The sequence below is a fragment of the Brachypodium distachyon genome, chromosome 1 (assembly GCF_000005505.3).
Source record: "Brachypodium distachyon strain Bd21 chromosome 1, Brachypodium_distachyon_v3.0, whole genome shotgun sequence".
Lineage (NCBI taxonomy): Eukaryota > Viridiplantae > Streptophyta > Magnoliopsida > Poales > Poaceae > Brachypodium > Brachypodium distachyon.
In genome coordinates this window covers 20,150,492-20,175,243 of record NC_016131.3, presented here as the reverse complement: position 1 = coordinate 20,175,243, position 24,752 = coordinate 20,150,492, and the positions used below count along the sequence as shown (strand labels likewise).

The 24,752-nt window shown below is 43.3% G+C and overlaps 2 protein-coding genes and 1 pseudogene across 3 annotated transcripts; 2 read left to right on the top strand and 1 right to left on the bottom strand.

Moving 5' to 3' along the window:
- Positions 1–4,234: 4,234 nt before the first annotated feature.
- Positions 4,235–9,434, bottom strand: LOC100845973 (probable serine/threonine-protein kinase abkC). The gene is made up of 6 exons (XM_003562879.4): positions 9,064–9,434; positions 7,148–8,456; positions 6,683–6,952; positions 5,874–6,029; positions 5,125–5,257; positions 4,235–4,684 (listed from the first exon to the last, which is right to left on the bottom strand). The coding sequence occupies exons 1-5, from the start codon at positions 9,090–9,092 to the stop codon at positions 5,156–5,158; spliced, it is 1,866 nt and encodes a 621-aa protein (XP_003562927.1). The 5' UTR covers positions 9,093–9,434; the 3' UTR covers positions 4,235–4,684; positions 5,125–5,155.
- Positions 9,435–12,261: 2,827 nt separating this feature from the next.
- LOC100845667 lies at positions 12,262–14,604 on the top strand (annotated as a pseudogene).
- Positions 14,605–15,996: 1,392 nt separating this feature from the next.
- On the top strand, positions 15,997–21,022 carry LOC100845163 (putative PAP-specific phosphatase, mitochondrial). Of its 2 annotated transcripts, none has more exons than XM_010238791.3 (9): positions 15,997–16,156; positions 16,258–16,372; positions 17,311–17,413; positions 17,502–17,737; positions 17,809–17,868; positions 19,595–19,977; positions 20,342–20,420; positions 20,526–20,571; positions 20,692–20,832. In XM_010238791.3, exons 1-9 carry the CDS (start codon positions 16,053–16,055, stop codon positions 20,697–20,699), a joined length of 1,134 nt encoding a protein of 377 aa, XP_010237093.1. In that variant the 5' UTR covers positions 15,997–16,052; the 3' UTR covers positions 20,700–20,832. The 2 variants fall into 2 exon arrangements, with proteins under 2 accessions (XP_010237093.1, XP_003562924.1); XM_003562876.4 differs by having other exon boundaries at positions 15,998–16,156; positions 20,526–20,576; positions 20,692–21,022.
- The last annotated feature ends 3,730 nt before the right edge of the window (positions 21,023–24,752 follow it).

The following is a 24,752-nucleotide window of genomic DNA, read 5'->3' as shown; positions in this document are numbered from 1 at the left end:
GTAAAAATATTTAGCCACCACCAAAGTTACCGAAATTACCAAAATTACCGAAATTTTAGAATTTGCGTTGAAATTGTGAACCCTAATGGACAGGCAGACTGGCAGACTTGCAGGGATCTCCGGTTTTTTAAGACACGTGGAGTCTAGTAGTGGGCCCTGTAAGTCTGTTTCCAAACAAACGCCCTTAATCTTACTATTCGATTTGGGTTTCATGATTTTCTGAAACTTAAACCCAAAGTCACTGCTGGAGTATGTTTTCTTCTCATTTGACAACCTTTGACCAACTTCATCCTACCAAGATAAAGTAGTTATTAACCTCTGGCTTCTGCACAGCCCTAAACAGCGTTGGTGAAAACAGAGTCCAAAGAAAGCTGTCTCTAGTACCTAGGGCAACGTCTGGGCAGATGACAGGCTCTCACAGTTCTCTCGGACGGGGAACCTTTTGCTCACCAAACTCACTTCACGTGAACGGGCGCGGCCAGAGTCCTCCAGCGGCCGGCCAGCACATAGGGCTCCGCCCTCCGCGGCTTTGCTGAATGTAGCAAGGACAACCAAACCTGCCACACACAGGACTGATCAATCATACACTAATCTCGGTTCCACATCATGTGACGGCGATAAGATAACATGTGCCCGGCCGGTTCAGCTGGCGCAGTGTGTCTGCTCTGTGCGTGCGAATTCGCTTGATTAAGAAAATCAATCCAAGAAAGAACACTGGCATTAGATAAAACTGCAGCGAATTGGACCGCGGTCTCGTCTTGGTATTGCAGCTCGTGCGTGTTGTTGCTTCTGCAGTAAGTGAACTGCAGTATCTTTTTTGACATAGCATAAGCAATTAAGCATAGTACCGGATTCCTGTGACTTGTAACAATGAAAGCAATTCTGCAGTAAGTGAACTGCAGTAAGAGGGAGATGGAAATAAAGGAATCCGGGATTAAGCTCTGTATGACGAGTCAGTCAAGCTTTTGCATCCCATCATTTCCATGCCTTCCTTTCCTTGTTTCCTTCATCTGTTCTTACCTGCACCGCACACTGCCAAGGACCACATACGCCAGTTAACCATCCAAAGCCTAGACACTTTTCTCATCTTCTCTTGGAAAAAGGAGCCATTTGAAGTCGATGCATTTGAATCCAACTAGGTGCTTCCATCCAGAGGTGAGAACGAGAGTTTCCGATACGAATAACAGCAGCATGATAAGCAGCACAAATCCTTGTGGGGATTTCCCTTTCTGAGACGTGAATTGGTCCTTTTGATGGACATGTTTGTGAGCAGCGAATATGTCAACTGGAACTGTCATGGGCAAAGGAACCCCCCATCTTTTTTATCATCGTGTAATAAAATAGCACTACTACTAGGTCCAGACTCCAGACTGCAAAGGGCTATAAAGAAAAGGACTAATTAGTTGCACACTAATATTCTATCACAGGCCGCAGCGCAACGCAGCCTAGATTTAGCAGTTTAACTATGTAGCTGCATCAGGAAAAGGAGAAAAGACATCAGGCATGTGTCTGCTTGTCACCTAGCTATGGTCTGCTCTGTTTAGATCTTGTCAGGGGGCTCCAAATACATGTCCCTAGCGGCATGACCGCATGGGAATGTGATCTCTTGAGTTGTTTTATACTGCGTGTGTGCGTGCTTGCGGCTGAACACATGAGGATGGTGACAAGGAGGAGGATCGATGCCCTAGATTGCCGGGCCTTGAGAAATTTGATAAGCTTGTGTACTGCACGCTTGTTCGGTCCAGCATCCGTTTATTTGAGATACTAATATGGTCCAGGTGATTTCTTGGAAGAGGTCGGGAGCCTAAATTTTGATAGTTTTTCGAACAGGAGTGATGAAGTGACTCAATCGGTTAGGTAACCGAAAGAGAATTGTCAGGTTAATTATCTAAAAGGGATTAAAACCGTTATAAAATGTCTATATTATTATCATAGAACATGCCGGCAACCAAGACATAACGGCCAAACTAGCTACCAAAACGAGCTCAACTGTCGTCAAGGTTGCATACATGTGTCATCGTCGTCATGGATCTTTACGAGTTCACAACTTTGACTTCACCATTGGCATGAGCCAACTCTTGCCCAAATCCGCCACCATACGTCCCGGTACATCCCATCCTATAAGCTTCCCCCGTCCTGGCCACACACGTGCCCTCCCCCACATTTTCTTAATTCTCTCACATGCATGATTAGCAGATGGCTCCTCCCTCCCATCTCTCTCTGAGCGTTTCTCTGCCCCCCTCTCTCTCACGTCTCCCTCTCTCTCTCTCTCTCTCACCCTTGCTCACCCCCACCTCTGATCCAGCCCCAGGACGTCGCCGGCAGGCCACCACGCGCCATGATTAGCAGATTGCTCCCCCGACGTCTGCCGACCCTGCTGTCCCCATCTGCGGCCTCTCGGCCTCGACGCCGTCCCGGGCTCCGCCACCACCGCCGTCATTCCGGCTGCCGCCATCGTGTGGATCTTGGTATTGATTTGATTTGTGTATCCCCATCGTGGACATGGATAAAGGTACATGAGATACTTTGATTTGGGATCTCGTGATTTCTGTTTGAACTAAGAGTACAAACATAGATCAATGAGGTACTTTTATTGGAGGTATTGTGATTGAGTAGGTACTTAGGAAGGAAGGGGATAGTGCAAACATGTGATGATGCCTTGTTGAATTCGAGTACTTAGGTACTTGGTTCTGTTGAATTTAAAATTGAATTCGAGTTTTACTCTTCGACTTCTTCTTTCTATATCTTTGATCCATCGATTGCTGATTGCTATGATTGAGGACTGATGAAGTACTTAGGTATCTGTGATGTGTACTTTAATGTACCTGTCATGTAACTTGATGTATCTGTGATGTACCTTAATGTACTTGTCATGTAACTTGATGTATCAGTGATGTATTCTGATGTATTCATCATGTATCTATCATGTACTGTGATTTTTTTTTCTGGATAAATGTGATGTATTTGTCTTATAAGTCCATGTATACGAGGTACTTAAAAATTAATAAGGTACCTATGATGTACCATACGATGTAATAGTCTCATAAGTTCATGTACATAAGATATTTGAAAACTGATAAAGTATAGTCCAATTAATTACCATAATGTACTAAATATGTACTTAAAAACATGGCATGTACCACAATGTACTTGAAAGTGGAAGTGCTTGACAAAAGTATTGCTTTCTCTTTATCTCTCTGCAGTATGTGCCAAATTTGGTGGTCCTGAGATAAAACATGTGGCTGGGAAGGGGGGTGTAGATAGTGTGGGGGGGGCACAGCCTCCGCGTTACGCATCCACCATGGAAGGAGCAGCCCGATGCGAATTGATCGATCCCATCATCATTCCTCTCCTGATGCTCGTCTACTACATGTTTTCCTTTCTATTGTTTCACTTTCAAACGACCCTCTCCATCCCCTCACCTTCCAAAGCGCCTCCCCGCATGTGGCAACTCCCTCTCCCTCTTCCTTGCCATCCTCCTACTCCATCGAGCTCAGGTCATGGATGGCAACCTTCATGGTGGAGTTTGAGTTCATGCCACAAAGCTCTAAAAGGCACCAAGATCGAGGAGATGAGTCCTGGATTGCTTGCTCCAGCCCCGTCGAGGTTTCGTGAAGACGATGCATCAAACATGTGGCTATGGGAGCTTATGGAAATTTTAAATCTAGATGTTGCATAAGTTGTTTTGACACGCTGCAAACCCATATGTTGTTTGCTGTGTACACAAGGACTATGTGTTGCAATGATTAACATATGTTGTAAGGATTGTTTCCATGCCTCAAATGTTTTTTTGGTGTTGTGTACGCTATTTCTAAATGTTATTCCTCCGATCCTAAATTGTTGTTGTTCAAATTTGCACTAAAACAACAACAAGAATTTTAGGATCAACGAGAGTACATACATTGTTTTTATGTTGTGATCTCTTTTCCATGTTGCATATGCAAGGTGTTTTGCTCCATGGGGATGGCTGAAGTGTTGCAAGGTTTTTATGTACTTCTTTAAGAGGCCAATGTTTGCATGATGTTGCATGCAAACGGGGTTGTCATGTTGCCACAGCCCACAATCGGTCTACATCCACTGATTTAGGTTAGATCAGAGGTCGTATCAGGTGAAAATATCACCCAACGAACACGTTGCATCGCCCCCAAAGAAAATTAGCAACTTGTAAGCACCGAAAGAACTTCAAGAAGTTATCTTCCAAACAAAAGAGAGCTTAACCAGTTACCACTAGAGGTTTTCACAGAACCCCAAAAAGCTTGAGCACTTTACATCTGATGCCACAGCTGCGTAGAAAAGATAAACCTGGAAGAAAACCTATCGTTTACCCCGCAGAACAACTATGCTAGATTTTAATAATTAACATATAACTACAGCTTTCTCGCAGAAAAAAAAAACATTTTACTACATCTAGAAAGACTGTTTCTCATAGTTTCTGCACAAGAACCTGCGATAGATTACAGGAACCCGATGAATGAATCATCAAAAGTTCTGGGCAAAATTTTCGCACTAAAGGTTGTCAAACCTGAACCCAGTGCAGTAAGTTGCATCTAGAGCTAGTTCCAAACAAAATAGAGGCAGAACAAGTGCGTGGCAGCATAAGAGATATTAGTTTAACTTCACAGTTCGATATTCTAACTTCTGTTCCATGGTGTCATCATCCTTCGCTATTGATGTTTGAGATGATCTGTCAAGGAGATATATGCAACACATCAGAATTGTGCATTCGATGAATATCCTAGTTGCAAGTTTGAAATTTGAGTTTCCCATGGAATCATGGATATAGAACAAAATGAAGCAACCTAATCTACTTGCACAACAGCAGAAAGCACCAACTCAAATGAGGTTATTTTCCACCCACACCCCCTCAATGGTGTATTGTTACATGAACCCTACTTTTAGATTAGACAATACGAAGAAAGATTTGAAAATCACTAGCAGCTTCAGAATTCATAGCTCAATTGAAGTTATTTCGTGAGCTGGGGTGTTACTCCCAAGAGTAGCTGCTTTGCTGAAAGAAGTTCACATCATATTTGTAGTGCTTGTGCTAAAATTTATAAGGTTGTTGGAACAATAGTGCTACACTTCTTGAAGAAAATGAAGACTTGTTACAGAAATCTACATTACCTGATCCTCATACAGTGATACGCCCATGTGTTTACCCAAAATAATCAGGTGGTTGTTTTACTTCCTTCTCTATCAGTAGAGTCTTTAACGTCTCCATGATATCAAAGCCTGGGTCTAGTTTGCGTTGCCAGCCCTACAAAAGAACAAATAGCCATGGTAAGCATAATATATGTATCTTCCATAAGGGCATAGAGAATGGATTAGCTTGTAGCGTACAAAAGGGTAGTAACAAAACCTATACTAGCTCACTAGGCAAGTCCATATTTAAACATAAAACAGAAAGTACGCTTTCATAAAGAAGGAAGCAAATATGACGAAAATAAATCAATCCTGAAAGTTAATCCTGCCTCTGGTCGGCCATACACAATAATTTGTCATGAGTTTTTTATAATATAATCATTTATGTTTTACATATTTATGTACATATTTATATAAAAAGTAATGGTCAAGTTGCATGTTAGAGAACCGTGGCCATGTCCAAAACATCTTCTTTTTTTAACAGAGAGTATAGTTTTAGTATATAGTCAGTCAGTCACAGTTCACCGAGTTGGTCAACTTGGACATGGCTACGTGTGATCACTATACGTCCATATGTTATTACATAATGGTCTGATTTTGCAGATGGAAAAAACTATGGAGGCCCTTATCAAGTACCTGTCAAATACACTTTTATAGACTTTTAAAATAACTGAACCCTTTGCAAATATTCTACTGATATCAAGTGTATAGGTTTTACAACAGAACATTACCTCAAGAACCAAAATGGTAACCATTACAGTACAGATGTTGCCATCAATGTTGACTTTGTGGCGACGAACTGTGTCGAGCAATTGATGCATGCATTCAACAGGATGAAAAATGTCTCCTTCCGGTGTTCCCCAGAAAGCAAATTTCTTATCCAGTTCCTACCATTCATGAAAAATAGAATTATTATTATTGAAGAAACAATGTGTAGCAATATAACAGAAAAATCCAGAAGACAATATGAAACTATCAAAGGCTAGATAAAAAATACAAACAACAAAGGAGATCGAACTGGAAGCTAGACTGCTAGGTTGGAAACCATATTATGTGAATAAAAATAATAAACACAGAAGTTAACATGTAAGCCAAACATATGGCGGCACTTCATCAAAGCTGAAGGAACGCATGAACCAGGAATGTCTGAGCTAACAGGGAAAAGGATCTTTCATTGGTCATTTTACCGACATGGCTACATCCCTTGTGTCAGCATATGTCAGACAAGAGTCAAGCCCGCAAATCAGTCAAATTTTATGTTGCCCAAGCCCCAAATCTAACTAATAGAAATTTCAAATATTTTCCAGTGTATAAATTATTTTGAACTCCCCGCGACAATCCATGACACTGTACAATATCATAATGTCTGCATATTCAGGCACCCAAATGCATAAAGAGCACCAGCATTTACTATTCTGATAAGTAACGTACAAAAAGTGAATACATGTGACTATAATATGGCATCTGATTGCCAAAATGAAGGTAGCTATACTACATAGTAAGCTCTAAATATGCCCTGCAACACAGTTTCAAGCTTTACCTCAGTAAAGGCCACTGGATCTGGACAGTTCTGGTGCTTTGATAACTGTAGCGTACACTTAGCAGCAGTGTGACCATCTCTGATAGCAACTGCCTTGAAGAATTGTTTTAAGTTATCACGGTCATCTGTGGAGAGCTCAGCAGTCATGCCAACGTCAAGAAAAACAATATGTGGCTTAGATCTGAAAAACCTTTTCCTCTTATTCTTGCTCTCATTCAGACGGACAAGGATGTTGCCTGGGTGCATATCCGCATGAATAAAATTGTCCTCCTACAGAAACAGGATGGAAATCATAAATGAGAACTCAGTGCTGAATTTGAGTGGGGGCATCTAACAAATGTGAGCAGCTATTTGTAAGGTTAACCCCACAGCCCCTATATGGCCATACCCACTCGACCAGTCAAATACAAACACCACAACTCAGTAGAAATGAGAGAGGATAAACAGAATTAGACAACATCATACCAGGAGCATCTTCAAGAACGCGTATGTCCCAATGTGGGCAAGATCTTTCTTTATCCGAGCATTTCCTTCAATTTCATCCACAAAACGGGCAACACTTTCTCCATTTTCAAATGACTCAACAAGGACTGCAGGATGCACAAGTGGATATAATGGCTCTGGGAAAGAAACATGTCTCCATTTACGGAAGTTGTGTATGAAACGATGCAAATGACCAGCTTCCCTAGAAAGGTCAACTTGAGACATCATAAAAACTGCAAACTGGCGGACACTTTCATCTAGCCTTAGCCAGCTCAATCCAGGAACGACATTCGAAACTTTTGCCATAAAATTGATGAGTAAAAAGTCCTTCTTGATTGATTCTCCCACACCTGGATGCCTCACCTTAACTGCAACATACTTGCCAGGATGTTGATTTCTTAATGTAGCCCGATGTACTTGTGCAATGCTTCCAGAAGCTACAGGATTCTCCTCAAAAGTCTCAAATATTTCAGCAAGCTTGCGACCAAATGCCTTCTCAATGGCAGCTTTGCTGTAAGCAAAACCATGCATTGGAGCTCCACTGTGAAGCTTCGCAAGCTCAACACAGAGATCACTTGGAAAAAGATCAGGCCGTGTTGCAGCCCATTGACCCCACTTAATGAATGCTGGCCCAGCCTTTTCAAGGGTATGACGCACAAGAGAAAGCCACCTTCTTCTAAATTCTATACTGAAACTATCAGCAAATGGAGCTAATGCAGTTGCAGGGAAGAACAGGAATGCCAAATGAACTGCTCTAATAAACAAAGTAATACCCTCCCAGACTGACCAAACCATGGATGACAATAACTGGCCAGTATCTCGCGTCTTCATGACAATGCTTTCCATTTTGGGCCTGTGTGACGATGAGTCTGCCAGGACAGGCTGTGACAGTGCCATCTTCCCAAAAGCTAAAGCCATGACCCCAGGGATGACATGGGATCTTGTTAAGGACAAGCTTATAGCACAGGCTGCTCTGCTCAGCAGTGGGAATCTGGGGCCAGTATAAGAGTACTTATGACTGAACCGCTTCAAAGCCAATTGGGCTTGTTGTCTTGCAGATGAATTTGACAGTGCCACAGAGAGGGAACCATAGCCTCTGGAAATCCTCTTTCTGTAGTTGTGATCCTCAACTTTATTTCTGACGATGACCTTGTAATGTGAAAACATTCTAGAGAAGACGGATGGGGTCTTTCGCGACAAGCCATTGTCTCTCACTATTGCGTAGTACCCACTGCCGTGCTTCGACTGGGGGAAATGGGTTGCCCGCCTATTAGTTCCGATCGCCAACAGCCTGCTTGCAAATGTAAGATCACATCATCAAATTGCAAGTTTTCACACTTATCTTGAACTTGCGATAACACTTTTTTTAAACGAAGTATATTTAAGCACTCAATTTGTAAAGCATAACCATGTAGTTCACGTGTGTTCTCCAATTGTATAATCACCAATAATTTCCACAAAACAGTATCCATTTTATTCGGCATATACGAAGCAAACCCCAACAATGCATTCATGAAACCTCACACCAATTAATTCAGCCAGTGCATTCATTATGCTTATTAGTGATACACATGTGAGAACTGATGGACCTAAGCCAGATTGGAAGCCCAATTGATCACCGTTAGTAACAATCCCCCAAGTTTCAAAGTACAACAGCTTCCAATTCCACGGGAGACGGGACCCATGCAAAATTGAAGAAATTCGTATTCCGTTCAACGCATTATACTAGAAAATCGAGGGCTGCGCGTACATACAAATTCAGCAAAAAAAAACGTGTTGGTTCCAATCTGGACCCAAACAAGGCGCCCAGAAGATCCGCCTTTCCCCCTAGGCCCCTACGAGAACCGCACCAGCAGCAATAGAGCTACGAAGAGAAACTAAATGAGGAATAAGCGCACCTCTCGCCGATCGACTGTAGCCGCAGCATCAGGTTGACCGTGCCAAGCCGCCAGAAATCATACCACCCACCGCCAAAACCCCACGAGGAGAGAACCCGCCCTCACCACGAGCGCGCGCGCACGGGGGGGAGCACGAACCAAGCCCGGCCGACCCCAACCCCAGGCGGGAGACGATGAGAAGACCGGAGCCGCGATCCCCACGGCCAGAGAGCTAATCGAAGCGGCGGCGGCGGCGGGAGACGAAACTGAGATGCGCTGCCTCCGGGTCGGTGGCGGACGGACGAGGGAGTATGCTTTTCGTTTCCCCTTGTTTTTGGAGATATTTGTTGTCCACGCTGGAGCCCCGGCCCTTTCTTTCTTGGAGGGGAGGGCATCCACGAGGGTTTATTCGCCCCGAGTTTATTAAAGTCGTCCGACATTAACTCGCGTACTACGGTGATGCAGGGTTCGGGTCGGAAGAGAAGAGAGGCCCGCTTCGGCGTTGTCTCGGCGCGCCGACTTGCTTGGTGGAAGGTCAACAAAGCCTGGACGGCACGGGGTGGGGTGATACGTCGTGCTCGCCAAGTCGGCAATTCGGTTCGGTATCGTCATCGCCCACGCGTGGTCTTTGAAGAAAGCAGATTGAACTCGTGCGTGTCTGCGTGATGTGCCGGAGCATGAAAAGGTCGTGCGAACCCAAGGTCACATTGATTCGTACCAGTAGAAAAAATGTATTCCTTCCCATCCCATGTTACTTGTCGAAATATTACATGTATCGCATAAATACATTCATATTTGAGCAACAATTAATATGTACGTACATCATACGGAGTATTGTGTATTGGTCGCAGAAAAAGGGCTGTGAGTTGATTGGTTTGATGCGATGTTTGATATTCCCTTCATTTCATAAAAGTTGGCGTATTTCGTTTCGTTAAGACAGTCCTTTGATCAAGAATTACTTTATTAATATGTAAGTTATATGATACGAAACCATGATCAGTAGTAAGAACTTCTAAAAACGAATCAATTGATATAAATTTCATGTATGAAAAAACACATATTAATAGAATTTTCATTGATCAAACTATTGTCTTAACGAAACAAAATACGCCAACTTTTATGAAATGGAGAAAGTATATACCTATGGACATTCATGTAGTTTTGTGAATTTGCTAAGAGCTAGCGTACACACAAAAAGATTGAACTATTAAGTGCACGTAAGAAATTAAACACAGTACACCTGGTGTGTTACAAGTTAATTTAAAATTTTACTACTCCATCCGATTCTTATTAGTTGTCAAAATATTACATGTATCTAGACATTATTTTATACATAAATACGTCTATATTGGGCAAATTTGAGGCAATTAACATGGATCGGATGGAATACCCTTTTTTAAGTCTGCTTATATCGTCAACTTTGTGTCGACGTGGGCTTCAAAATTCGACAAACTTTTTTCAAACCCTTTTGTTACCACATGATTGAAAAATATATACCTTATACAAATCCGAGAGAAGCTCCCAAGCGCAAAAAAGGGAAAGTAGTGATGTAAAGTGGGATTCAGTTTAGGTTTGCTAAAAAAATGTTGGATTTATTTGACAATCCTTTTTTTAAAATAGATTTTTTTAGAGCTTTTAAAAAATAGATAGGAGAGCAGAATTTTGATCAGCCAACGAAAGGCTAAAACCGCTACAAAAAATGCAGTTGTTTTTTTTTTGCGAGAAAAAAAAATGCAGTTGTTGGGATAGCATAAGTATAAGAGGCCTCTAAGTATAATCTATCGTAGAACCCAATGCGGCACAGAAGTATAATGAGGATTTTTCTCGTTGTGTAACCTTGAGGATAGAAAAGACTATGAATACGGAAACTTTGTACCGGATAATTCGATTCAAAAACGAACGCCCAACCCAACGCAGCCCAGTTGTGCCGCCATTCAACCCAACCCAAGCATAGGCCCGAGAGGCTAGCCTATCAATTATAAGCCCAAGAAGGAACGAGCAATTGGGAAAACGGGAAAACGCATGCATGCGTGAAGTCCAACCAAGGAAAACCCTACTCTGAAGTGTATAGGCCCTTTGAAAAGGTCGTTCGAACCCAAGGGCCTATTGATTCTCAATTGTCCTTGGTTTTCCTTGTTTTCCTTGGATTACCCAGCCCGGTTCGTTGCTTCGTTCCTCGATTCTCAATTCTCATACACGCGCAACATCCCAACTCGTTCCAAGAAGTGTATGGAAAGGTATGAACTGGGTCCTGACCGATAAAATAAATGGAAACATGTCGATCGATCGGGTTGGGTCAAGCATCCTTCTCTGTTCTCTCGTTTGGGAACTGTACAAGGGAAGAACTCGAGAACACACGCCAAAGATAGATACCAACAACAACTACTATGCAGGTTGCACCTACTGGATAGATTTGTTGGATGCCTCAGTTTCAATACCGAGTTGTCAAGTGATCCTGCAAACGGTTGCGAACATAGCAGTACTAGTATATTGACATTGGAGTTGGGCCGTAGGTGAAAAGCAGAAAGGGTCACCAATTGACGCTACCGCTTAGCGACCTCTCAACTTATTTTGAGGAAGCTCTAGCTATAACGGTTTGGTGTGTTGACAGTGACTAACAAAACTAATTGTCCATCGTGTTCTCTGATTTAACTTCAGGAGCTAATCTTGCTGTAGCGCACAAGTGATGTTTTGATTAAGCCACGCGCGCAACCTAACTTTGAGTGTGTCTATCTATTCTAGAGTACCTTGAATTCGAACAGACATCAAATATTTGCTATTTTCTTCAGAAATAACACACAAAATCATATTTTCTACATGTATGAATTTTATTGGATTTGTCGAAAACTTGCTTTTCTTACAAACAAAACGGTTCAAATAAAAGGCGCAGGTTCTCTTAGGAGAAGAAAATCTTCAATTTCCACTTTTCGGCAAGTCCTTTGCAACGGAAAACACACGTGACTATGCATGAAAATTGAACCAGTGGTGATCGATGGAATGCACTGGCTTTAGCCACACTCCAAAGCTAGAGAACTCTCCAGCTCAAGCTCCTACCTTGATCTTTCATCCATCGAATCACCAAACAAAAATTGACCATGCAAGCCTAAAAAAGATGGCGCGGCTGTACGTACGTAGTCGCTACACACGCTTAATTGCCGCCTCTTGTATGCATATATAAACTCAAGTGCTTGTTCCAGCATTCATCCCATGCATCCTCACCTAGCCATACATACATCTGCCACTCAAGAGCTGATCTATAAGCTAGCTCCAGCTAGCCTCCAGTTGATATAGAAGCTCAAAGCCTAGGCACCATGGCCATGGCAATCCCCTCCGGTGTTCCATCTCCTTGCTCTCTCCTCATGGCAATCCTGGTGCTGCTCATCGTCCAAGTCCAAGGCATCACTAGGCACTACGACTTCAATGTAATCCATAATCCATCCACGCTCTGCACGCATTTCCGGCGGTGCATAGTTTTGGGTTCTAACACGCGTTGCTGTTTTCGTCCCGAAAATCATAATCTGTGCAGGTCCAAATGGCGAACGTGACGAGGCTTTGCGCCACGAAGAGCATCATGACGGTGAACGGGGAGTTTCCCGGTCCGGCGCTGGTGGCGAGAGAAGGCGACCGCGTCCTGGTCCGCGTCACCAACCAGGTCTCCCACAACATGACGCTGCACTGGCACGGCATCCGGCAGCTGCGGAGCGGCTGGGCCGACGGGCCGGCCTACGTGGCGCAGTGCCCGATCCAGATAGGCCAGAGCTACGTGTACAACTTCAACATCACCGGGCAGCGCGGCACGTTGTGGTGGCACGCGCACATCTCCTGGATCCGTGCCACCGTTTATGGCGCAATTGTCATCCTTCCTGAGCTCGGCATCCCTTACCCATTGGCCGCGCCGCATGAGGAGGTCCCCATTCTGTTTGGGGAGTGGTGGAAGGCTAACACGGAGGCGGTGGTCAAGCAGGCGCTCCAAACGGGCGGAGCCCCAAATATTTCCGACGCGTTCACGATCAACGGGCTTCCTGGCCCACTCTACAACTGCTCTGCCAAAGGTATGAACGAGCTTGTGGTTAACAGTGTCTCGGAAAAAGATGGAAAAAAATATTTTGCAGTGCATAGAGTAATATATAGCAATGCTTTCATTTTTGGCCAGTACAGTGGTTTCATCATCCATGGAGATTTATAAAACGTGACAAATAATATAGTAACCGTGGACACGTTGCGGACACGTTCAAGCTGAAGGTGGAAGCGGGGAAAACATATCTTCTGCGCCTCATCAATGCGGCACTCAACGACGAGCTCTTCTTCGTCATCGCCAACCACAAGCTCACTGTCGTTGAGGTCGATGCCGTATGTGTCAAACCGTTCACCGTCAACACCCTCGTCATCTCACCGGGCCAAACCACCAACGTCCTCCTCACCGCCAAGCCCTTCAACCCCAAGGCCAACTTCTACATGTCCGCCGTGCCCTACTCCACGATCAGGCCCGGCACCTTCGACAACACCACCGTCACCGGAATCCTCGAGTACCACAACCCCAACTCCGGATCTGCGTCTTCAAGCTTTGACAAGGACCTGCCGCTCTTTAAGCCGACTATGCCTCGGTTCAACGACACCGGCCCAGTCACAAACTTCACCACCAAGCTCCGGAGCCTCGCCACGGCTACTTACCCTGTTATTGTGCCACGTTCGGTGGACAAGCGATTCTTATTCACGATCGGGCCAGGTACGCTTCCGTGCCCGGTCAACATGACATGCCAGGGGCCTACCAACGTCACGCGGTTCGCGGCAGCCATGAACAACGTATCCCTGGTGTTCCCATCCACGGCACTGCTACAGTCGCACTATACTGGTATGGGCATGTCCAAGGGCGTGTACGCGTCCAACTTCCCGACGGCGCCTCTCACGCCGTTCAGTTACACGGGGACCCCACCAAACAACATAAACGTGGCAAAGGGGACCAGGTTGCTCGTGTTGCCATTCAATACATCGGTGGAGCTCGTGATGCAGGAGACGAGCATTCTGGGTGTCGAGAGCCATCCCTTGCATTTGCATGGCTTCAACTTCTTTGTGGTCGGGCAGGGATTTGGCAACTATGATGCTGTGAACGACCTGGCCAAGTTCAACCTCGTCGACCCTGTCGAGCGGAATACCGTTGGCGTGCCAGCCAGCGGGTGGGTGGCTATTCGCTTCCTTGCTGATAACCCAGGTGTGTGGTTCATGCATTGCCATTTGGAGGTGCACACCACGTGGGGATTGAGAATGGCATGGCTGGTGCTGGATGGGAGCTTGGCCAACCAAAAGTTGAACCGCCATCTGATCTTCCCAAATGCTAGTCGCCACACATTACCAGAGTTTGTTCTCCCTCGTTTGATTGGTTAAAGAGCTTGTGATTGCTTTAATTCTCTCATAGGTCGCAGGAGATTTTAGTGTGTTTAGTCCGCTCCCGGCTGGCCTTCTTTCGATTTTCTGTAATATTTGTTTCTTCTTCTTTCATTTGTTTACCAAGCTAAGACGACGATGTTTTGATACATGTTGAATAAGAATGACGAGAAATGCATGTCAAAATCTTGAAAAAAAATCTGCTTGAGGCTGTGAGCACTTATTTATAGCAATTTCTCTGGTTTCTTCTTTTTGGCACTACACGGCCGCCTCATATAGAAATTATAGGACATTTTTAACCTCCTTTAGAATCTCTAAAAAGGACACCATACTCTCCCGGCCCTGGTTACAATGCTTTAATATTCTTCCTGTAACCGCTTTGAGGTTTAAAGTTTAAACTTTGTATGATTGCCAAATCTCATCCAAGGACGAATAGAAATCTAAAAGCTTCCCCTGTTCTGGTAGGTAGATGTAGACATGCCATCATAGGTGCCTCCACCGGCCCGATGGCAATGGCAGTCTGGCACAATCTTTCACCACATCGATCACGGTCCTCCAGCTATTTCTGCACGATCTCGTCTTCCTTTGCTCTTCATGCATGTTCACATGCTTTCTCTCGGGCCACAACTATGGGTCTCACTTTCGAAAAATTTAGAATTTCAACCGTTTCGGTAGATAACAAAACGGTTTTGCTATATCTAAGTTTCCTGATTTTTAGTTAGAAATAATTTGATTCCTCAACCGTTGGATATGATTTGTGCTTTAAGATTCGAAATGGATGATGGAAAAAAATAGTAGAATGAGATCTAGATACTAATCTAACGCTTAGATTTAAGTATTTTACTTAAAATCAGGCAACTTAGATATAACCACATCCATAACAAAAAAGTTCCTTCATTAAACCCTAAATATTTTATCCATTTCAGTAGTACACGCAATTTAAATAGTTTCTTTTTCTTTTTATATAAAATTCATCAACCTTTGGCTAGATTTGAGTCAAACTGAAGTTAAAAAAAAAAGCTTGATCCTTTGGCATAAATCACCGGAATTCTAATTTGAGCGATTTCAGTCGTGTCCAAAATATTTCAAAACCGAAACACAAATTGCCCGCCCATACATGCAACCACAATAGTAGGCCACTTGTATGGTATAAGTTTTTTTAGCACAAGACCGCATGTACAGTTCCAATTTCATTGCAGTTGTCCTAAAAAAACAATTACATTTCTGCGAAGTGAGCTACGCTCAGCTGGTTGATTTCTTGTGGTAAAACCAGCTCACCCAGGTTCAAGTTTCGCATTTTCCTGAATTTATTCAAGGACATAACCGGCGTTATGTTTTCAGTAAAAATAACATACCCGTCAACCATGAGACGACACAGTTCAGAGAGGCGAGGGTGTGTGGGCGTGGTTTTGAGCGTGTTTCCTCGAAAAAGTACTCCGCGTTGATAGGAGTAGTTTTTTTTTACGCCAATCATTATCTTTCGGCCCAAGTCGTAGTATGCCGGCCATCGAGCATATTTTCTGTCACGTAAATCCTATCACGTCGCGTATTCGCGACTTCGCGTACATACAGTGTAAATACGTAGTTCCGCCACAGTATCGTCCATCTTGCTCCTGCCACACACGCACATGCCGCTCCTCCACCTCTCGCTTCCGCCGCACCGCCTCCTCGTCGGCCGCCGCCGGCTGTTCGCCCCGCCGACGCCTCCTCCCTCCCGCCACTACTGCATAAGGTCTCCTAGCTAGCGTCTATACGAACCTAACCCTACTCTGACCCCTGACAACCGCCGCCGCCGCCGCCTCGTTGGCTTATCAGGTTCTTGTTCTTTGACAGGGCGGCCGCGGAGGAGGCGTGTAGCCTCCCCTTCGCTCCGGAGCGCGCTTCCTATCACCGGGAGCTCGCCGCGGCCGCCGCCTCCGTCGAACGCGCCTGCCGCCTCTGCGTAGACGTGAGTTGACCTCATCCCTTGATCCCTTATCCCTAATAATGAGGTAAAATTGACAAAGTCAGCCACAAAACAAAACAAAACTTAAAAAGACTAAGGCCCTAATAAGACTGTAGACCTGTAGTCCGGAGATTTTGAGTTTGTTGGCAAAATACAATGACAGAATAGATTTTAGAAAGCCTTAAGTATTCTGCCCAGAAATGTCTCTTTGGTGTAATCAAGTAAATATTGTGTTGAAAATTCTGCAGAAGAAAATAGTTGTGGAATAGGTGGAGCAACAAAGTGTCAATTCAGTGCAATGCCAACATGGAAATGCATTCATAAAAGACCAAATATGCGTAATGCTAAAATCACACAAAAAAAATGTAGTTAATTCAGATTTCAGACCTATTCTTCGGTAGCATAGGTCAATCCACCCAAAAAAGTTTACACTGGTCACAAACACATCGTGCTTTTGGTTGCCATGCAATGCAAGTATGTCATCCACATTGCTAATTTATCATATGAATATATAATGCTTAATTTAGTCAATTTTACCTCATTATTATTAGTTAAATAGGTCAAAGTTATTTGCAAAATTTAACATCTATGCCTGGAGAGGAAATCCAGATCATGTCAAGAACTAGACTCGCTATGGGTTACTTGGAAAATCAGGAAAAAACGGGCCAGTGAAAGTAAGAGAATTATTTTGTGTACCAGGTCTTAGTTTATGTTCAAATAGGCAAACACCAAATTTGTTGAAAGAGAACATACGTACAACTAGAAGCCCCAGAGGTTTCAGCAGCAATAGACTGTACTAAACCCAAATGTGAGCTTGGTGAGTTACAAATTTATTATCCAATTGTGATGTGATATATTTAATTATTTTGCTTGGTATGTGACTGCAAATTTATTCAAAGACCTGATCTGCATGTTGCTGGTTAAATTGTATGCCTTGACAGGTGAAGAAATCACTGCTTTCAGGTGGAAGGAAGATTCTTGAAAAGAATGATCAAAGTCCTGTAACAATTGCTGATTTTGGAGTTCAGGCCCTTGTTAGCTTTGGTAATTCATATCGCAGTCCCTCAGTTCAGCTTATCATATGCACATTGCACCTATGTTTGATGCCACCTTTCCCCGGTGCTATTGGAAGAGCTCCAGCAATTGTTTCCATCAATTCCTTTGGTGGCGGAAGAGGACTCAGCATTTCTAAGGTCGTCAAATCCTGATGATAACAGTAGTAATGTACTCGTTGAGTCAATTTCAAGTGCAGTTGTGGACAAAGTGAATAACAGTGGTTCAAATTTAAGTCATCATGATGTATTGAGAGCTATTGATAGAGGGGGCATGGATGCTGTTTCCTTTGATTCAAATCCTGCTACTTATTGGGTAAGCTGCCAAGTTTTCATTTATCATAAATCCAGATCTGCAGTAAAGATGATGATGATGTGCTTTTGAAGGTACTTGATCCAATTGATGGCACTAAGGGTTTCTTGAAAGGAGACGATGCTCTTTATGTGGTATGTCCCTCTCTCTCTATATATAATTGTTTTTTGGAGGATTGAGCATGGGGACAAAAAAAAAAGCTAACCACAAAAAACTATTTAATCTGTACGACAATTTGCAAAAACATTAGTCTGTCTGGAGCTAAATACACAATTAGCACCCTTTTATTGCTCGCTTTCATTGTTCCTTGTGTTTAGGAACTTCAAAAAGGACCAACACCCGCCTCAAGATTACAAATGCTATCCTCCTAAGTTTTAAACACCACCAAAAGAAGCTTGTCGTGGCCAACCGCCCCTGCTTTTGCCCACCGTGAGGCCTTGGCCCTGATCATGTTGAGCAGGCTGACGATGTCGGGCTGCGTGTGCTCAAAGACGCCAGTGTTCCCTCCTTCTAGATCCACTGTGCTGTGCGCATGATCACGGAGAGGTGCCTTTTTGATACCCTGGTGGCGTGGAATGGTGGCCTGATGCCACCAGTCCTCTACTTTTTTTTAGATCACCAGTCCTCTACTTGACAGCGGAGCAATAGTTTTGATATGCACACATGTAGACAAGGTTCCTTGTGTCATAGCCTAGCACCTGATTATTGTACTCTCACACATCTTTGCCAAAGGGGCATAGCCCCATTTTCTCTGATGTTGTGATGTGCCGCACAGGGGGCAGGAATGTTGATGAGGACATCCTCTCTTGGTTAGGTTGTCGGCCTTAAGGACACTATCTATGCTCTATATTGATTGTAAGGCTCATTATTAGATATTGTTGAATGTTGATTGATCACAACCTAAAATTTGGAACACAGCCCCTGTCGTACTGTGTACAAAAGTGCGCACTTATCCGTATTATTTGTGGTTTTGACCATAAGGAAAGATTACAGCCTAAATAGCGTGAGAAAAGGAAAAGGAAAATCTGAAGCACGTGTGAAATGTCTATCCATAAGTTTTGCCGGCTGAGTACAAATTACAAGAACATAGTTAGGAAGACAACAAGATAAATATATGTCTGATATAGGTTGGTCATGTAAGATAAATAATTGCCTCCTCTTTATTACAAGAACATTTGTGCTAGAAACAGTCTATGCATTTATGTGACCATGCAAGTGCTCCCTCAAATTACTTCCAACAGGGAACGGTTCATTGAGGAACTGAAAAAATAACAATAATGTGTTAAACTGAAGAGAATATGCATCAGACTGTTTGTTAGGTTGACAAAGTAGCATGCAGACAAAGTAACATGCAACCTTCTTGCAGCTTTGTTATGGGACACACGTTTTCGTATGCATAAAAGTGCTTTCTTATTGCACAAGCATGGGTTCCTGAGTATTTTCCGCATAGCCGCATTGTATGTCAGCAATGTCACTTTTGGGGATTGTCTGTATTGGACACTGCAGCTCGCCTCAGACCTTCTGCAGCTGCTGCCTGTAGTGTAAGTGATGCAGATGTATGCATTAAACTCGAAGCCTTAATAAACATTAGGAGGTTCACTTGCAGTTTTTGTATGATGCTCATGTTCTTTTGGACTGGTCATCTTCAGTAATACAAAGTTTGACAAATCTGCAAGTATGAAGACCAAATATGTTTGCTCGCATGTGGCGAACATGGATTTATCTCTTATCCAAAAAAAAAGGATTTATCAAGTAATGCTTGATGCTTCCTCTATCCTCAGTACCTTCTTAGCATAGAATCTTCATTACTTTGTTTTCTTATTATTTTTCTTCTGATATGAAGCACTTTTGCTTTGTAAGGTGGGTCTGGCTCTTGTGGTGAAAGGAAAGGTGACAGCAGGAGTGATGGGATGTCCAAATTGGACCGATATTACCATAGCCAATGAGAAAGAAGAAAGTAATGCTGCTTGTCGTGGAAGTGGCATCCTAATGGTGTCTCATGTAGGCTGTGGTACTTGGTCTAGGGACCTGTCTGCTGAGATTGGGCAGTTCACAACATCACAGGATGTTTGGAAGAGATGCTTTGTTGATCACTGTTCAGTTGTACACATGGCACGCTTCTGCATTCCTGATAGCCAAACTTGGAATATGATACCGTTGTCTCTTCTCTTCAGCTCAACGACAGATGAATCTGATCCTAAAGATGAGAACAAAATCCTTCTACAGTATGCTTGCTGTGGCAGGTTTGTCACACTTTCCATTACCCCTACACCGGTTGTGTATGGTGCTTGTTTACATTCGTAACCAGTTTGCTGCTAGCGAATCAGCTATAGCCTATGGGCATTTCAAGTAATTTTGTGGTTGTTTACTATGATTTGTCAGTATAATGTAAAATGATACAGTTTCTTTCTGCTAATCGAATGACGGAAACGACCGTCTTGTTCTCAAAAAATAAAAATAAATGATAAATATATATTTTCTTTATTAAACTGTCCTGCTGCTAGAAGGGTATCTATCTGAGGTTGACACTGATTATCTATATCAATGATTAGCTTTATCAATTTAACGATGCATGCACGTCATAATGCTCTTGTTACGGTTTTGTAGCCTGTGCAAGTACCTAATGGTAGCTTCTGGGAGAGCCTCAGTTTTTTTCAGTCGAGCACGGGCGAAAACTCAAATCAAGGTGTCCTCTTGATTGAAATTCAGTTGTACCGCATGGCAAGTTAAACAATTTGCTTGACTAAGTTTACAATTGCACTGATCCTTTATTTTTCTGCTGTTTACATAGGCTTGGGATCATGCAGTTGGGGTAGTTTGTGTGCAGGAAGCAGGAGGTCAGGTATATTACCTGGTTTGTTAAACCAGAACTATGTGAATGTTGTGCATGCAATCTATGGATTCACTGCATTTAACATTATAACCATGGTGGTTTTGTAATTTGTTGAAACTGGCAGATCAGTGATTGGAGTGGAAAACCGTTGGATTTTTCAGCTGACCTAACAGGGCGCAGAATCATATACCCATGGGGCGGTGTTCTCGTGACCAACGGTGCTCTGCATGACCAGCTCGTTGAAATGATCTCAGCAAATTACAAATAGTTGTAATGTTGCATAGCTTCAAACAGCAGCAAAGTTTTGTTTTTCTTGTATACATTTTACCGCGTTGACCAACAACTGTATGCAGTGTCCACTTGAGAGAACAAACTTGTTCAGATCGCTTCCAATGCACTGTTAACCGATTACCACAACTTGTTTACACGAACACATGCTACTGTTTCTTTCTGAATCTTTTGAGTGCCTGGAATGAACTTTGTCAGGGAACTTCACTCCGAAGCTACACACCCGATACCCTGAGTATCTGATTGCTTCCAAGATTCCACGATCTAGCCTCCAGGGTCTCTGAATCTCTTGGTTAATCCTGGACCTGAAGCCTGAAGGTTGCATACTTGCATGGTCGCACAACGTCCACGCACACCTGAAGGCTGAGCCACTGAAGCAAACTCGAGTAAGCTTGCAACGGGGAGAAACTAAAATGTTCAACCGATCTGACAGCACCGCACCGCGCAAACAACGTTTGGCCACCCAATTCAAACCGACTCTCGATTCAAACAATCAAACCCAAGAAAATGACAGCTAAAAAACTTGCAACTCGATCTGCCCTCCATCTGTCCATCATCACAGGATAACGACTCAAGAAGGCAAGGAGCTTTACTGCTGCAGAGAGTACGGCCTGAACATTTTGTCTGGTTCCCCCATGAATGACGCGTCTGTATGCCTCTGCCCCCGGCTGCTGCCGATTCAGCAGACGAGTTGCTGTTATCTTCTTGTTGTAACTACGTTGACTCTGATGGGCTACTATTCAGAGATGGTTTTGTGGGCACAAAGTCGTAATTACGTTAGCGTCTTCGAAATACTCCTTTTGTTCTCAGGTGACTTTTTGTTACACGTATCTAGACGTTTTTTAGATATTGATAACAAATTGAAGTCGTCTGATGGAGGGAGTAGTACTGCTGTTCGCGCGGTGATACATTTTCAAGTTACTTAAAGACGATGCATGATGAGCTTTATCCTGACCTGGAATTAAATGCTGCACTGCACTGCATGGGGAGTAATCTGTCGCTTGTTGCAGGAACCGCCCGGACATGCATACCTAGAGTCAACCATTCCGGCAAATTAATCCCCGCCCGCTTGACGAACGGAAACAAATGACATGTATTGCATAAACAAGTGGGCCACCAACGGATGGAATTTAGACACTGTGTAATTTAAAAAAGGGAGAATCCCTTCGTTCAGACAGCCTAGTGAGAACTTGATCCCGTGGTGATATATGCTTCTTACCAAGAAGGGCGTGAGCTAGAGTTTTCGGAACGATCGACCGAACAACTAGTGATCACCAATCAATCTGTACATATGAACAGCTGAAAAAGGGTATCAAATGTATGTTCTGAATAATTCCGAATTATATATTCATCGTGCCAGCTTTTCAATCACCCGCACAACGATAGTTTATCTTCTTTTCGGCCCCAAATTATATATACTCGTATATACTCTATCTACGTACGTGAAGCTTCTGGTCGTGCTGGAATATCGATCGAGCAAGGCATATATGGAAACGAGAACCAAGTGTGAGCGTGCTGTCTGCGCCACCAACTTCCCTCATCGAGATAACAATAATGCCGGCCCGCATAAGCTAGATACACACACACCCTTAGAAAATACTCTTGCCTTTTTCCTGGCCATGCACGCATAAACAAAACATATGGAGGGAGCAAGTACGATGTGATGCTCTTGTGTATATATGCTTTGCATGCATGGGCCATGCATGAGGTGAGTGAAGCAAAAATTATAATGTTTCCGCCCATCTACTCTTGCTAACTATAGGCCGAGGCGATCCAGCTGGGTCACAACCGCACACAACCACAGGTGCCTCATCCCAGTGCCAAATGTGTACATTTTCTATGGAGCAGGTAATATATGATGCAACAGAGGCGCAAGGGCATAATGTGTACAGCTTGTATTATGTGTGTTCAGAGTTTGTTTGCTGCTAATTAATACTGGACACCTCATCCACGATCCACGTATGTATGTACGTACGTACCTCGACCCCCATGCAAATATGGCTTATATGCAAACCATGCACATGCATGAACAGTAGTCACAGATGCCAAGAAAATGGTACAGCACTAATATAGGAGATCGTCTCACAGTTATTGCATTTAACTAATCCCAATCATGCCTGAATCGTGATACAATCGCACCGCCAGATGACTGTTCAGCTAGGAGCACTAAAGTTATACAGATAGATTATAATAAGGATGGCTATTTCTACCTCGTCTGATTTTTAAGAAAATGGTTTAAATCTCAGTTAGAAGAGCTTGATTAAGATCTTAGGCTCATCCTCACCATTCTCTCTCCCACATGTTATCGTTGGATTAAGATCCGATGGCCAAGAACCTCGACTGATTTTTAACTAAAAAACAGAAAATTATTCAATAGCAAAACCGATTATCATATATGTGCCATGTTTTTTTTATCATGTAGAGCATGTTCTGTTATTGTGTTCTAAAGTGTTTTTTAGTAATTTTGTTCTAAAGTTTGTATAAGTTCATTGAAAAATGTTCTAGTATCTACAACATCAAATAAATATACTATATTGTACTCCCTCCGATTCATAAAAAGCGCTGTCAATTTTTTACTAAGTGGGCGATACTTAATTTTTATGGATCGGAGGGAGTAACTAATTTAGAATTGTAGATGTTGATAGATTTTCTATAAACTTACATTAATAAGTTTGATTTATTATTTGTATTGTATATATGCTAGGGGGTAGATAAATTATTTAATCGGAATTATTTTCCTCATGTACTACTTCCGTTCCTAAATGTTTGAAGTTTAACTTTGTCCCTCCGTCCCATGACTCAAATAAGTATAATATGAAAATATATAGGATGATGAATTTTAATAAACTAATTTAGAGTCGTATATGTTGATAGAATTTTCTATAAATTTGGCCAAAAGTTAAGAAGTTTTACTTAGAACAAACTTAGACCTTCTTACATTTGAAAAAAGAGGGAGTACGTGTGTCTAACTACTATTCTGCCTTGGTCGATCGATCTCACCACGTCACCCGTGGTGACTTCATTCCGATGTGTGTCAATCCTGATCCCCGATCCCAACTTGGCAAGTACTCCTTCCGTCCCATATCAAGTGACGAAATATTACATGATACATTTATATTTGGACAAATTTGAGTCACTTAATATGTGACGGAGGGAGTATTAACCATAGAAAACACGATCACATCCGTGTAAAGTGCAGCGAATTAACAAAGTCAGAGTTGCCTTCGCCTCCTGGCTGGCTCCATCGCCAGCTCTGCATTAATCTACAGTATCCAACGGCAACGCAGGATTTGCTCTCCGGCCGGCCGGACCGGACACAGCAGCAGCTAGCACATTGACTCGACACGAGTCACGGCGTCTACACCCCAGATTTTCAACCCGTTTCCTGGTACCTTTCCCCTAAAAACAATCAAATCCAGATCAACAAGACAAAGGAACCCTCATTATTTCTTCGCAGGCGTACGTAGTAGTATAAACGGGGCGATTTGAATACGTTAAACGTCAATGTTAGGACGAAGCAGGCGAGACCGGCCGGCTGACCTCACGGAGATCTCTCGAATCACCCAACCGCGAATTAAACTATGCGCGCTGGCGCGGCTGATCCATCGGCCAGGAGCTTAGCTCAGCCCCTCAGGGCATATCCCACTGGCGCCGCTGCTTAGCGCCTAGATTATTGGAGGCCGAGGGACACGTAAGGGCACATCCAGGCGTCGCGTTTAATTTCATAACAACTCCGATCCCCATCAGAAGAAAGAAAAATTCAAGGAGATATAGCTCAGGGGTCAAACTGGGGCGATGTCAGCGTATACTCCGTTTCCGGGCAAGCGATACGCCATCGAACCCTGGCCTCGCGCCACGTGACCCCCAAATCGGGTATTACGGCAATAAACAAGATTG